General features: G+C 38.0%; 3 protein-coding genes across 8 annotated transcripts in view; 2 read left to right on the top strand and 1 right to left on the bottom strand.

Annotated features, from left to right (window-relative positions):
• LOC133835087 (slowpoke-binding protein) overlaps positions 1-4,075 on the top strand; it is a 51,401-nt gene extending 47,326 nt beyond the window's left edge. For all 6 annotated transcript variants that reach the window (XM_062264954.1, XM_062264957.1, XM_062264955.1 and 3 more), the window contains one exon: positions 567-4,075. In XM_062264954.1, coding sequence (XP_062120938.1) covers positions 567-3,162 — 2,596 coding nt within the window. In that variant the 3' untranslated portion in view covers positions 3,163-4,075. The remainder of the gene's footprint in view (positions 1-566) is intronic.
• A 1,566-nt stretch (positions 4,076-5,641) lies between these two features.
• Positions 5,642-7,958, top strand: LOC133842709 (probable ATP-dependent RNA helicase DHX35). Its single transcript, XM_062275920.1, has 2 exons — positions 5,642-7,759; positions 7,821-7,958. Exon 1 carries the CDS (start codon positions 5,716-5,718, stop codon positions 7,753-7,755), a length of 2,040 nt encoding a protein of 679 aa, XP_062131904.1. The 5' UTR covers positions 5,642-5,715; the 3' UTR covers positions 7,756-7,759; positions 7,821-7,958.
• On the bottom strand, positions 7,808-15,041 carry LOC133842721 (short-chain dehydrogenase/reductase family 16C member 6). The gene is made up of 4 exons (XM_062275931.1): positions 14,398-15,041; positions 9,321-9,438; positions 8,518-9,118; positions 7,808-7,966 (listed from the first exon to the last, which is right to left on the bottom strand). Exons 1-4 carry the CDS (start codon positions 14,563-14,565, stop codon positions 7,864-7,866), a joined length of 990 nt encoding a protein of 329 aa, XP_062131915.1. The 5' UTR covers positions 14,566-15,041; the 3' UTR covers positions 7,808-7,863.
• Positions 15,042-15,447: the final 406 nt, after the last annotated feature.

Below are 15,447 nucleotides of genomic sequence, written 5' to 3' on the forward strand. Positions count from 1 at the left end.
TTTATAAATTGACATTATTATCCTTTACACAAATAAATTATTATTTTCTAACTTGAAATTGGTTTTAAGAAATTTGGCAAAATTAAGTTATTCTTTTTTTTTGAATATTACTTTTTAGGTTTTTTAATTAGAGCAAGGATTATAACTCTCGATTTGCAAAATTCTAGTTTTGAAATCGTAAAACAAAAATTTCTTATATAAAAAACACGTTTTTAAGAACTTAAAATTCGAAATGATAAATATTAGAAACTTAGATCATATTCAAGAATTCTGTTCTTCAATTTTTAAACCATAAAACAAGAATATCTTATAACAAGAACTATTTTTTGAAGAACATAAAATTCAAAAAAGAAAAAAATTAAACTTTAAATTATATTCAAATAAAAAGAAATATTTTTTGAAGAACTTAAAATTTAAATTACCCATACTCAACAATTGCATACTTCAATTTAGAACGCGCAAATTTCTCTCTGTGTATAGTTCTCAAGCACTACTCTATAAGCCCTACTATTGTTGTTTTTTTTTGTTTTGGCTTTTTGATTGTTATTCTCGCCTTGCACACACAGCATCAGCCGAACAATGGACTCATTTGACATATCAAGCGACTCGGAGGAGGGATTGCTCGAAGAGATTGTCGTAGGTGGCAGCGGCAGCAGTTGCCACATGAAGCGGCTGCAACGATACCAGCACTGGCATTCCGCCTCTGCCTCGTCATCGTTTACACGCACCCAGCACAGGCAGCAGTATGAGGCAAGTGAATCGCCCATACACTACTGTGACCACGCCGCACTCTACTCGGATGACAACAGTGTCGCCCAAGAGCTGCCGCCCACCACACAGCCGACGATACGGTGCAGCACCAGCAGCCAAAGCAATTTGAATGTGCTGCTCGCCGAGGGCCGAGACACCGAAGAGGACGAGGTGGACGTTGAGGAAGTCGAGGTGGCTGTCGAGGAGGAGCTACAGTTGACAGCGATGCCAGATGATGCCTCGGCTGCTGCTGTTGCTGCTGCTGTCGTTGCCAGTGGCTCAAGTGGCAACGGGCAACGTTTGCAGGCAACATCAACGGCTGCGGCGGCGGCCTCCTTCAATCATCAGTTGACAGCCGACATGTGCAACTACAAGAACTCGAAGAGTCGACGTCTGGAATACTCGCTCAAGTGTTTGAAATACGGCCGTAGCAATCCATCGCAGGACTCGGCCTTTGGCTCGCTGACCGACAATGATTTGTCCATCGGTTCGTCGAGCATACGTCTCAGCAGCTTTCAGTCCATCTCCTCGCCCATCGACGAAGGCGTCGAGGACATCATCATTGCCACCACGTCCGGTAATGGCAATGAGACCTGTTTGGAGCTGGCCACCATACCCCGAAGCATGGTCTCTCAGGACTCGGCGATTTCGTCGCCTTGTCGCGAAAGTTCCCCTAGCAATTTTCTGCATATTGATGATGCCATGTCCGGAACTGGTTCGACTTCATCGGGTTCCGGTTGCGGTTCGTTGGGCAATATGCGACCACAGCATTTCCCTGTTTCCCTCTCGCCGAAAATACTCGTGACTGCGACGAGTAATTCTAGCAATTCCTCCATAGCCTCCACATCACAGCAACAGCCACAGCAGCAACAACTGCAGCAACAGCAACAGCAACAATTTGATCCGCCCAAAATACTTGTGAATGATCAGAATTCCATCTATACCACATCGCCTTCTAAGCGCTCCAGCATGATTGAGGTCTTCTCGCAAAAGTATCGCGTCAGCTCCTTCGAGGACATGTCACCCAAGCGCAGTTCCAACGCGGACAAACAGCATCTGAAGCACGTGAATCGTTTGGCCTTTCGCTCGCTCGAAGAGGAGCGACGCATTGATAATGCCTTTCTACCGATGTCCGATCGCACGCATTCCGATAATCGCGTCAATATGCAGAGCGAAAAGTATAAGAAATTGACGCATGCCTCGTTTCGCATTAGCAAAACCTCTTCGAGCGGCTGCTGTCAAGAGACTTCGCCCACAAATTATCCCAATTCCAGTGGCGGCAGCATGGAATTGCAGCGCACGGGCAGCGCAGCAGCAGCGGTAGTTGGCAGCGGTTCCAGTCAACGTCAGACTTTATGGCGTGATAGTAAATTCTATCGCAAGAATCGCATTGCCAAAAGCAACGATTCGCTGCTTGAACATTCGCCGAATCATTCGCCACATTCGCCGCACTCAACACACTCGGCACATTCGCCGCACTCTTCGCACTCGCCGCATTCGTCGGCTCGGCTTTCGCCGAGTTCGCTGCGTGACAATCACTACGAAAGCAGCGGCTGCTGTTCGACGCAGGGCAGTCGACGTTCCCTTAGCGGCAGCCAGCAAATGTTGAGTGTGACCACAAGCTTCTGTGGCTCGGGTGGCTCTGGTCACACTTCACGGCGCTATTGCAGCTCCAAGAGCGAAGATCTTGGTGAATCATCCGACTATTTGCGTGTCATGGATGCGCGTAAATCGTATTCTGAGCGCCATTTGGTGCGACTCAAGCAGACGGCTATCAATAATACGCATAGCGGCAGTGAAGATGAAATGAGCTTCAATGATGACAATAATCAACAACAGCAACAACAACATCATCATCATCATCAGCAGCAGCTGCTGCAGCAGCAACAACAACATCACCAGCAGCAGCAGCAGCAGCTGCAGCCGCCAAAGCGCAGCAGCAAACTGAGCTGGAGCAGCTGTTCCATAAATCACCTGAAGACGACCAATATTAAGACCACAACATCCTTGGCCACGCTCACCTGCCAAACGAATTTAAGCTCCCACAATGCTCCAGCAACTGCCAACAACAATAAGACGCCCAGCTATCGCACACCCTCCAAATCTCTCGATCAGGCACTTAACATTAGTAGCAGCAACAGCAGCGCTGCCAACACGAGCAGCACCAGCAGCAGCAGCACCAGTAGCAGCAACAGCGGCAGCGCTGCCGCCGAGGATAACAGTTCTTTGGATGAGTCACCATCGCGACGCACGTTAAGCGGCGCTGAATTGTCACGCATCTTTGTCATGGACATGGACGATGCGCCAGGGGGCAGCAGCTGCTGCAGCGAGGAGAAAACACCGTTGCTCGATAGCGTAGAAATGTCGCCTATAAGTCCAACTGAACCACCAACGGAACTTGACAAGCTGTAAACATAGACTCACTTTTAGGAGCGCCAAAAAAACACACACACGTACACTCACACACATAGACACGTATTAAGCAGCCCGTAAAATGCAAAGCATGTGATACGATATGAGATGTAAAAGTAATGCTTACCAATATTAGCAAATCGAAGAGAGATCGGGAACCATCAAATTATTGAATTTTAGGCTTTAAATAATTGCAAAACGGATTAAAAAGGCTTATTGCGCGCGGACACCAAAACACTTTCACTTTTTCACTTCACACACACTTAACAACACTGATCGCGCGGGTTGCGAAAAGCTGCTAGAGTCGATTATTGCTTTTTGCAAATTGATAGTTATCGATAGATACATTTTTGCTGTTTAGCGATACACTTTCCAATTGAAATTCGATAATTTATAGCTATTCCAATTGAAATTCAAATATTTTGACTGTTGGTGTCCCAGCTATATTTAAATTGGCTAAAAGGTCGTGGGGTCTGCTGTCGCCTTCTTCGCAAAACCACACTGAAAGCTTTCTTCTGGTAACAATAATAGTTTCTTTATATGTATGTATTGTATTTTACGCTTACAACAAAAAACCAAATAACGCTTTTACAGCAATTAAAAATCTCTACTGATGCTTTTCAACTCTTTAGACTGCTAAGCAAGAAACCAAAAAATTATGAATAAATAAATAAATAACTCAAAAATATACTTACGAGCATCTCTGAAAACACCAGCATTCTTCTGATGAGTTTTTTAGCAAATGCAAAAGAAAAACTTTATGCAAAAAGTTTTCGAATTCGAAATTATACACATTAATTGTAGCTAATTACACACAGTTAAGACTTAAGCTTCGCAGCGAGTATTGAAAATATTTTACTGTAGCCTAAAATCGTTTTATGGCCCAATAAATAAATATATATTAAAAAAAAAACCAAAACCAATAGAGTGTTAACTCATTAAAATAATATAAAGAGGGTCATGTTTTAAATACAAACATAATTATATGTATATTTAGGGAATAACAAGCCAAAAAACCGAAAAAGAAAAAACCAAAAGAAATTTAAATTACATATTAATTAAAATCAAATACAACTAAATGCAATTTAGTATAAATGTATACCGCAAAATCCAGTTCTAATGTTTTAGCAGGGGCTTTATTTTCAGTTTTGATGGACAGCGGAAAGTTTGAATAAATCAAGGATCACATGCACATCTGAGAGAGAGTATACGAAAATATGTTATATATACAAAAATAGTAATCAAAACACAAATGTTCAAAAAATAAAAATGAATGAATAAAGTTAATCTTTGTTTATGTTAATTTCTTTCGAATCGTACAACAGATGAATGCAACATTCTAGCATTAAATGTAAGGATGCACTTGAAGATCGAGAAAAAGAAAACCCATAGCTGATAAGTCAATAAAATGCCGTTAAAAATGATATACAAATCGGGAAAATTACTCTCTAACGATAACGAATAATACAATAAAATGCAATCAAATTTACATATATCACAAAAACTCACAAAACAAAAAGAAAAAGGATACAAATATATATATACAATATATACCAGATATAAAAAGGAAAAATATAACTATACATTTAGATGCACGCACCTAGCGAAAAGCACTTTCATGGAAAGTTCCCCCCTCAAACAATACAAATACAAAATACAAAACATACCCAAAGTTCAAGACGTTGCAACAATTGTACACTGAAGTTGAACAGAGAGCACAGAGTTCCACATTCGTCAAGCATAAAATACATATAGCAAATGCAGTCGCTTTTAGTTGTATTTTGATTGATACTCTAAGTATGTGTAGGAAATTGTTTTCTTCAACTCGTAAGTAAAATTGCATTACAGAGCTTATGTAAGTTAATTTAATAAGTATTACCAACAGAAACAAACAAATAAATAACAACGTTTCATTATTCTTGTGTGCCCCTATAAAACGTGTTGCCCATTTGCTGTTCACAAGCGAATGCGGCACAAGTCGCCCAAAACAAATAAATAAAAACAAAATACAAAAACAAACAATTTTAAAACTAACAATGTACATTTATTTATAGAATCAGTGATATTAAGTGAATATTTTTATTATTTTAAAGTTTTGAAATAAAGAACTTAAGTCTAGAAAAAACTTGGCTTTTATTTAATTCAATTAAAACATGCTACGAGCAAGCGTATTAGCCTGAAAAAAGAACTGTTTTTTATTTAATAACATATTAGGTTATAAATTTGTTAGATTCTATTATACGAAATGTTGATTTTTATTATTGGGCATCCACATTTTTATTTTATAATTTGAATATAACAACAGCGCGCAAATTCTATGCATTCAACAACACTGTTCGTGTTGCGATATATCGTGCAAGCAGGAGGGTGCTCGTGTCTTGCGATATATCGTACGTGCATGGACGTACTTGCATCGTGCAATATATCGCCAAAGCAATAATTCTATGCGATAACCAACAGCTGACATGCTGAGACATCGATAAAAAATTAATCGCGTCGGCAAACGTATGAAAACGTAGAGGCGGCAAATAACTTTGCAATTTACAAGTGAAAATGGCAACTTTTAAGCCAAAATTTATAAAACCAGACACCGACGACGCTATCAATGAAAGTGCAGGCATCGAGGAACCCCAAAGTTCCACATTTGTGTTCAATGCCCATCATAATCTGGGCTTAAGCGAGCAACGCGAACGTTTGCCCATACGAAAGTATCGCGATCAAATACTTTATTGCCTCGAGCAGCATCAAGTGGTCATATTGGTAGGTGAAACAGGCAGTGGCAAAAGCACCCAAGTACCGCAATATCTCTACGAATGGGGTTGGCATAGCAAGGGGACCATTGGCATCACCGAACCGCGACGCGTGGCCACCGTAACGCTGGCAAATCGTGTGGCTCAAGAACGTGGAGAACTTGTGGGTGACACTGTTGGCTATGCGGTGCGTTTCCAGGAGCGCATCTCACCGGAGACTCGTATTAAGTACCTTACCGAGGGCATATTGTTGCGTGAGTTGCTCGCTGATCCGCTGCTTACACAATATAGCGTTATCATTGTGGACGAGGCGCATGAACGCAACATGTTGACGGACATGTTGCTGGGGCTGCTCAAGAAGATCTTACGCAAGCGCAGCCAGCTCAAACTGATCATCTCTTCAGCCACCATTGATGCTAGCTTCTTTAGCGAGTTCTTTAGCTGGCCAGGAGCCGGAGAAGTGAGTGTGAAGCTCTCCATTGAGGGACGCATGCATGCAGTGCAGCATTTCTATTTGAATGAACCCTGTGCCGACTATGTGCGCGAAACGGTGGCCACTATCTGGAAACTGCATCACAAGGAGCCACCTGGCGACATCTTGGCCTTTCTCACCGGCCAGGAGGAGGTGCTCGAGGCTTTAGACTTGATGAAAGAGTATATAGCTAGCGAGGAATGCACGACGCTCAAAGCACTCCCGATGTACGGCAGCATGAGCAGTCAGGATCAGCTCGCCGTGTTCTTTACACCAGCCAAAGGTGTGCGCAAAGTGGTGTTGGCCACCAACATAGCAGAGACTTCGATTACCATACCAGGCATTGTCTACGTCATCGATTGTGGCTATGTCAAAGTGAAGTGGTTTAATCCAGCCACCTGCAGCGACAGCTTGATGATTGTGCCCGTGAGCAAAGCTTCGGCCATACAACGTGCCGGACGCGCTGGTCGTGTGCGTCCTGGCAAGGTTTATAGACTGTATACGAAACAGGACTACGAAGGATTGGCTCCCAGGCAGCCGCCAGAACTGCGTCGGAGCGAGCTAAGTGGCGCTGTGTTGCAGTTGAAAGCACTGGGCATTGGCAACATTCTACGCTTTGATTTTCCATCACCGCCACCTGCAAAGAATCTTCTCTCCGCTCTCGAGACACTTTACGCCTTGGATGCCCTTGATGAGCAGGGACAGCTGACGAAACCGGTGGGATTTCTGCTTGCTGAGCTGCCGTTTACAGCCATGCTTTCCAAGATGTTGCATGTGTCGGGGAAACTTGGTTGCGCTGAGGAAATTATCACCATCATTGCCATGCTGCAGGTGCAATCGATTTTCTCGCGTCCCGTTTCTGCCGCCGCTCAGCAAAGTGGACGCATTGCTCATCGACATTTCGAGGTAGCCGAGGGAGACTTGATTACGCTGCTCAACATCTACACTGCCTTTGTGGAGGAAGGCATGACGAAGGAGTTTTGTGGACAATACTATTTGATCTATCGGAATCTGAAGCGAGCCTGCGAATTGCGAGAGCAGCTCATCAATCTGGCACGCAAGAAGTACGGCATACCCATCTTCTCCTGTAAGGGTGACGTAGAGTTGCTCTGCAAATGCATCACAGCGGGATTCTTTACCCAGGTTGCGTATCTTCATCACTCGGGAGTTTATAGACAAATCAGCAGCGGCACAGAGTTGGCAATACATCCAAATTCCACGCTCTACACTTTGCCACAGGCGCAGTATGTTGTCTATGGCGAATTGCTGCAGACGACGAAGCTGTTCATGAACCATGTGACGGTCATCAAGAAAGAGTGGCTAACGGAGCTGGCGCCACATTATTATCACCAGACCACAGTGCGAGATTAGCACAGTAAATATATATTACAACATTTTTATTTAACCATATATTAATGCCTCATTTTAACACTTAGAACTAAACACGTAAGGATTGTAAATGGAAAGTCATGTGGAGAGTTAGCCATGGGCCACACGGCCGCGTCCCTGGAACATCATCATCGACTCGGGACCGCGTATCACACGCGACATCAGCTCCCAGCACATCTTGGCAGGTAACAAACTGCGTGAGAGATAAGAAAATTTAATTAAGTTAATGCATGAACTTATAAAAGAGTATATCAGTTATATGCAGCATTCAAAATGCAAAAAGAATCGAGCTTAGCTGCAATATTTGTTAATAATGTATTAAGTACTATTTCAAATTGTATACAATTACTTTTAAATAAGTAGATAAACTTTCATTGAACTACATTTTGAAACATTTTGCAACAGCTTAATTTCTTTTTTAAGATGACTAAAAGAAGTCGAGAAGTTTTTACTGTTTATGAATGATAAGTCCATTTCAGATTTGTTCTTAGACAGTAAAAACTTTTACACAATTTATAGTTCATAGTCATTCATTCATAATAATGAATGGTCGATTATAAATGCTTAAAACAAAGGCTTAAACTTTGTATTAGACAGTCTTTTCTTAATTTCGCGTAGATATTACATTTTTTTTTGGTAAATATTTGCATAGCAGCGCTGCAGCACATAATTGATATACACTCTAAACAAATATTTCAACACTCTTTAAGTAAATCCAGAAAATAATATTTAATTTCTTCTTACCATTTTAGCGGCGTGAGGAGGCGTATGGAGTTGGGAAGCACGCACCAGACCTCGTTGCGTCGCACGGCGCCTTCGATGCGATCGGCAACGTATTGCGGCTCCAGCATGGGTTGCATGCGAGGCTTGACACCGGAGAACATGCCCGTATTAATGTAATAAGGACAAATTAAGCTCATGTTGATCTGATCATAACCATGCGCCTTGAGGTCGGTCAGCAAGCTCTCATGGAAGCCAATCGTGGCATACTTGGTGGCTGCATAATCACTGCAGCCATAAGTGCCCAACATGCCAGTAACGGAGCTGACAGTGACAATGTGACCGCGATTGTGACGCATCATGTAGGGCAGAAAAGCCTTAACGGTCCAATAGTGCGAGATGATGTTGATGTTGTAGGTGTTTTGAATGACACGATCGTGAAGTTCCCAGAACGGTTTGCAGCACACAATGCCCGCATTGTTAATCAAGATATCGACATGACCCACTTCTTCGGTGACCTGTGCAGCTCGTTGATAAACCTGTTCGCGATCAGAGATGTCCACCACATAACCCTTGCAATTGTGATAGCCATGCTTGGCCAGCAGATCCACGGTTGTCTTGATGGCTGCAAAAGTGTTAGCAAAGTGTTTGTTAGCTCATCAAATTGTAAATGTAACAGCTCCGCTTTCACCACACTCAGCGGAGGGTTCCTTAACCCGGCTATTGCTATACTAGCATTAAGTTGCTAATTGGAAATGCTCACGCGCTTCATGTGCTTAGCTGGTGGTTGTTAATTGCCCGCAACGAATGGTAAACGCAAACCTTACCTTCTTGATTGATGTCCCAGATGACAATGCGTGCCTCCAGCTTGGCAAAGTTGAGCGCTATCAAACGTCCCACGCCCCCGCCTCCGCCAGTTATGAGCACCACTTGTCCCGATATGTTCTGTGGCATAAACGAAAGTGAAACTCAATTAACAACAGTTGCCAGGCATAAAAGGTATTGTCAACCTTATTTTATTACGAAATTAGTTTATCTCGTAAATTAGGTCTGCGATATAGATTCAATAGTTTATTGAAAGTGAAGCATAAGACTATTTAATAAGTTGAACGTGCAGTAAAAACGTTTTGCTACCGTCGATTTATTTACAAATTAAATCCTAAAGCGACCTGATTTAATTTACGTGTAGGTAAAAGGTGGTTATCCTATTATGTAATTATATTTAAATGCAGTTTTTAAAAAGACTAATTAAGTTATTCATTGACATTTTTGAACGCACTTCAAGTATTTCAATGTTATACAATTGAAGTCTAGCTCAACTCAAGTGTCTAATGACCATGTTGCAGGTCATTTTTTATTTATTTAATTACAAACTATCCAAAGATTATGAGTAATGGGTATAAATATTTAATAAAGTAAATTAGTTAAACGTGGACCAAATATTTTTTCTACAGTTAGCTATTAACATATCTAAATCCACACGATATTGAATTTTATTAGACACTAAATAAAATAAAAATAAATTATAATAAATGCGTTTATATTTTATTAAAACATAGTCTAGGTATCTAAATTTTATACATTTGAAGCCTCATTCAACTTAGTTGAGCGTGAACTAGGTATTATTTCCTATGGTAATTATATTATCATATGTAAGTTTACAGTAAGTATTTAAGATTATTTATAATACAACTTAAATATTTTTGAATGAAGTTTATACTCTTATTTAATTAGAAATTGAAATATACATTTGTCATTTGTATATAGCTGAGTAAAATTAATTTTAGATTGCTTCGAATGAAATTATTTGTGAAATCGAGTCGAATTTCGGTACATACAATAATAAGGATATTATATATACGATTCCTGAAATTTGGATGTTATAGAAATATTTTTGTATAGCTTTGGCTGACAATCTGGTATACTTATTCCTTTGTATATTTTGAATAGAGTACTATATTAAAATACCAAATATAGCTCATTACTTTAGTATATTTTAAGAATAATACCGCATTTAGTTTTTTTAATTACTTCTATTTTCAATTTCAATTTTATACGAATCTCATTATTTCGCATTATCAAAAGAGTTAGGATAGCGTTTATTAGACGTAAACAATGATTAGCTTAATCTGCCAATAAATACAAACGCGATCACTTTAAAGCGTTTTTAAAACGTCACGCAAAATTCAACGCTGCTTGGCAATTCAATTAATATTTCATTAGTTTTGTTTCAACAAACGGAAATGCATGTTTACACATGCCTAGACTGCGTTTATTTATGCATATTTAAGACCGAAAAAAAGGTGCGACACGAATATTTAATGTGCTTAACGTTTTGAATAAGTTATAAATGAATACGGAATAATTTCAGTTCATGTTCAGTGAGTGCAAATTGCGAGATTCGTTTACAGTTTCGATATCTTCGCTGTTGCAAGTTTGTTGCCATCTTTGACATAGTCAAAGTTTATACAGCTGCAGCCAAAAGTTCAATCAAGTTTAGAGACAGTCACTACAGTGCGGCATATTAGTTAGTGCACAGCACTTGAGTAAATGAAAAGCGGCTTTTGCTTGTTTGCTAAGCCATTGAAGAGACTGTTGCAACATTTTGTATTATTTTACATGAGTATACCCGGTACACATAGGGTAGAAGGGTATATTAACTTTGTGTCGGTAGGAAACTTAAGTAACAGGCAGAAGGAGGCATCTACTAAAGTTAGATATATTCATAATCTCAGCGTTAACAACGAAGACGATATTAGCTGCTTTGACTGACAATCTGGTATATTTTAATCTTTTTTGGTATATTTAGAATGCACTACTTTATCAATATACCAAATATGACTTTCGGTATATTTTGCACTCTATAGTATATTTTTAATATAACACTATCAATATACCAAATATAGTGTTTGGTATATTTTTAATATTTTTGTAGGATATTTGGATTTTTTTTTTAATTAATACCACAGTGTTTTGTTTGTATTCAAAATGTGTAGCGAGTATATCAATATACCAAATATTGCATTCGGCATACTGCTAGTATTTTTGCGGTATATTGATTGATATATTTCAAATTTAATACCACATTGTTTTGATGTGATTTAAAATGGGTAGTGTGTATATAAATATACCGAATATAGTATTCGGTATATTTTTAGTTTTTTTGCGGTATATTATTTTTGTATATTTTAAATTTAATACCACACTGTTTTTCTTAAATTCAAAATGTGTACCCGGTATCTCAAAGTCGAGCATCCTCGCATCTTTCTTACATGATTTTCCTTTTGCGTAGTATATAATGTCAGGTTTGTGCTTTATGCTTTGCTGATTATGCAGCTGCAACAACAACACCGACAGAAATTCACGAAAAGTATCAACAATGACAATCACAATTACAATTGCATGCGAAATGAAAAACCCGTTGGCTGGAAAAGCGTTTTCCTTTCCATGTTTAGATTGGTAATAAACCGAGACAAACAATTTGCTGCGTAGCTTCTTCCTTTGTTTTTCTTTGACAAAAAATCTCAATTTCAATGTCAGAAACAAAAACCCCGAAAACAATCGTAAATATTTGCTGTGGTAGCTGGCGTTGAATGAGCACTCACTCGTATTATAAGTGACGTCCACGAGCAAATACGAAATCCAAAATCAAAGAGAGATGGACAGATGGAAAAAAAGACGATTTCATTGATTTGGACAAATAACAAATGTTAAGTCCATTTAACAAATCGCATCGCCGTGTGAAGCGGCGAGCGGAGATCTAAGCTTGATTACTTTTATTTTTACGGACATGCCAATGGAATCCATTGGGGCTTGTCTAAACAACGCCACCGTTTTGTTTGAGATCTTCAAGTATGTTTTTTTTTGCCGAAATAAATTTGATTTTTGTGTTGTTTGAGAGATCTCTTCAAGTCTGTTGGCCAAAATAAAAAATCTTTTACAACTGTAAATGAAATGGAAAGTTTTAAAGCCAACAAATTTTGCTTGTTTAGACTTGAGAGAGGAAACATAAAAAAGCAATAGTGTTTGCAAAAAGTTTGTTAGATAATTAATTACGAATTTTGATTGTTTTCTTTGGGGAAGCTTAAAAAAGCGAAGCTAGTTTGCCAATAATTTGTTAAATAAATAGTTCATTAATTAAAAGAGAAGTTAGTGAAAAAACGATTAACAAAATATATCAAAATTTGTAAAGAAATCCATTTATTTTTTCAACGTAGTCTAGATAAATAGTTAATTAAATAAAAAAGATCTTAGAGAATCGAAAAAGTTTGATAAAGGTTTATTAACCACTTTATTTTTTTTTTAACATATTCTGGTTTTTCTTCACAAAAGTGTCAGACTGGTTTCAATCAAAAATTATTGCTTGATGTTCAAATATGTGTGTTTTTCCTAACCTAGTTAACCTATTTAACTACTTCACCTAGTAATTCATATGTTAATTAGCTCACAAAGAGAGTTTTAAGTTGAGTTCATTGTACAACTTTAAATATTTTAATATATGGGTAATTCCATAACGGAATTTGTCCCGTGCGAGACTCTTTACATTGAAAATAACATAAACTGAAACAATTTTGAAAATAAGAAAAGTTTATTTTTATAGCTCTAGATAAGTACTTTAATTAGAGCTAAGAATGGTTTTGGAATTTTCTTTCTGTTTTGTTTTCTGTTGTGATAATTGCCAAAATTAACCAATTCGTACGCAAAACCAAAAAATGAACGAAATTATATATTTTATCGTAAAACAGATAAAGTTCCTAAAATCAATCTTAGCTCTAAATATAGTGCTTATCTAAAGCTTTAAGAATAACATTCACTTATTTTTAAAATTGTTTCAGTTTATGTTATTTTCACTGCAGTGCACTGTAATAATTACCCATATGTTGGTCAAGCGTATTTAAAAATTGTTGCTTGATGTTCAAATATGTGTGTTTTTTTTTCAGAGTTAACCTATTTAACTACTTCACCTAGTAATTCATATGTTAATTAGACCACAAAGATAGTTTTGATTTGAGTCCATTGTACAACTTTAAATATTTTAATATTAAAATATTTTAATATTAAAAATATATGTTGGTCAAGCGTATTTAACCTTCGTCATGAAATTGGCACGTTTTATATTTTGTTGCTTAATGAGTTTCAATGATGTTATTTTATTGCGACAAAAATAAAAATAATAATAAGCAAGTAAAAAAGCTGCAGTCGAGAGTGCTTGACTGTGAGATATTCGATATCCATTTTAAATAAAAGCACATCAGTTCGGTAACATTCTTAAAACATACCGAATAAATACTAAAAATATATCAGGTGCAATATTTTGTATATTGATATACTGCATTCAAAAATACCATAGAGAGTGAAATATACCAAATGCTATATTTGGTATATTCATATAGTGTGTAAAATATACCAGATTCTCGGACAAAATATTCTTCATTGCGAAAATGTAGCTTAAAATGAATAATTACAACAGCATAGGTATTTTTTTCCAATACAGAAGAATTTCGGGAATAACTTTTACAATCAAATTATCAGGAATAATATATACTGTAGTTATTATTAATTTAAAGTCTAATTTTGCGCAGTGTATCTTAAGCAAACCTCACGCCTAATTAGTCTGAAATTTATTAAGGTTTGCCAAAAAAATGTCGAGTGGCATTTTAATTAAGTTTTAAGACGAACGATCGTTGAGCTGAATTGATTATGCAATTTAACGGGGGAAGATGTTTGAGTCAGTTTTATTCAAGCAACTAATTTAAGTGACAAGATTCCAAAGCAGTTTACATAAAAACCACAATCCAAGTTGATACTATGAAACTAGCATTTAATTAAATCAAAATTTGAGAGTTTTATGTCAAAAAATTGGTTGGCTTTGTTGGTATGCAAATTGATTTTGATTTTTCCTACCTTTAGCTTTCGAAAGCGGTCGGGCAATATTGTATAATAGAGCGATTCCAATATGAAATAAATTGATTTCAGCGTGAAGACAATTAAATCCAAGAAAAATTGATAGAAAGCACGCAATGGTTTATCCATATGCAGCAGGTCAGATGTTGTCGATGTCGATGTCGTCATAGTTTTGCTCTTTCCTTTCTTTTATTTTGCACAAAACTTAATGATCTATTGCTTTGGTGAACTCGAAGGTGGAGGCCTTGTAATAATTATATTCGTAATGTGAGTGCCAACGAAAAAAAGCACGTGTATGAAGCGAAATTGAATGCAAAACGCGTTCGATCGAAGTCAGATTCAACGCACTTAGCCAAGACAATACAAATTTGTGGCTTTTATTGCTTTTATGTTTTCGAGCTTGAGCCTAGTGGCTTTGATCACTTTTGCATGCTAATGAACGTGCAGTCGATTGTATCGAAATTCAAATTCACTTGAATTTCTCTTACTTTTGCTGCTTATTATTTTCGGTGTTTGCGAGGTTTCGTTTTTTTTTTTTTATTATTGTTATTAAAATTCGCTGGCGTATCGGATCTTTTTTTATATTTGCCTACGATCCACGATCACATCCGTGCACCGTCCGTTAAAGTTGAAGTCACAATACAGACTGAGAAAACCTAAAGCCAACTTTTGGTGGAATCGTCGTGTGCCTCAGAGCAGACCTCAGTTTACAGTATTTTTTTTTCTTCTTTCTTTTCTTCTATTTCGTTGTATGTATTTTTCATTTGTGGGCGCCGCGGCTGCTGCAAGATTCACAGAAATGTTGTGTCGTGACCGCAGAAATATCAGCGAATAAACAACAACAACAACAACAGTAGCAACAGCGACAACATTGTAGCAAACACTTTCTTAACTTGGCTGCTTGATTGCTCGGCCGTTAGTTTTTTTTTTTTTTTTGTTTAAATTGTATGCTTGAGAAGTTAGACAGAACCTGTTTGCTAGTCTATTTTATTAGCTCACGTGCAAGACGTATCAAAAGACTAAACTTGGACTTTTTATAGACTTCCGCAC

This window comes from Drosophila sulfurigaster, chromosome 2L, assembly GCF_023558435.1.
Source record: "Drosophila sulfurigaster albostrigata strain 15112-1811.04 chromosome 2L, ASM2355843v2, whole genome shotgun sequence".
Taxonomy (NCBI): domain Eukaryota; kingdom Metazoa; phylum Arthropoda; class Insecta; order Diptera; family Drosophilidae; genus Drosophila; species Drosophila sulfurigaster.

What these genes read in the sequence shown, in the direction of transcription:
- LOC133842709 (XM_062275920.1), top strand. Translation starts at nt 5,716, where the DNA reads ATGGCAACTTTTAAGCCAAAATTTATAAAACCAGACACCGACGACGCT.
- LOC133842721 (XM_062275931.1), bottom strand. Translation starts at nt 14,565, where the DNA reads ATGACGACATCGACATCGACAACATCTGACCTGCTGCATATGGATAAA. An exon ending in CTGGGACATCAATCAAGAAG is followed by an intron (nt 9,119 to 9,320) that starts GTAAGGTTTGCG and finishes ACACTTTTGCAG; the next exon opens with CCATCAAGACAACCGTGGAT. An exon ending in CTCCTCACGCCGCTAAAATG is followed by an intron (nt 7,967 to 8,517) that starts GTAAGAAGAAAT and finishes TCTCTCACGCAG; the next exon opens with TTTGTTACCTGCCAAGATGT.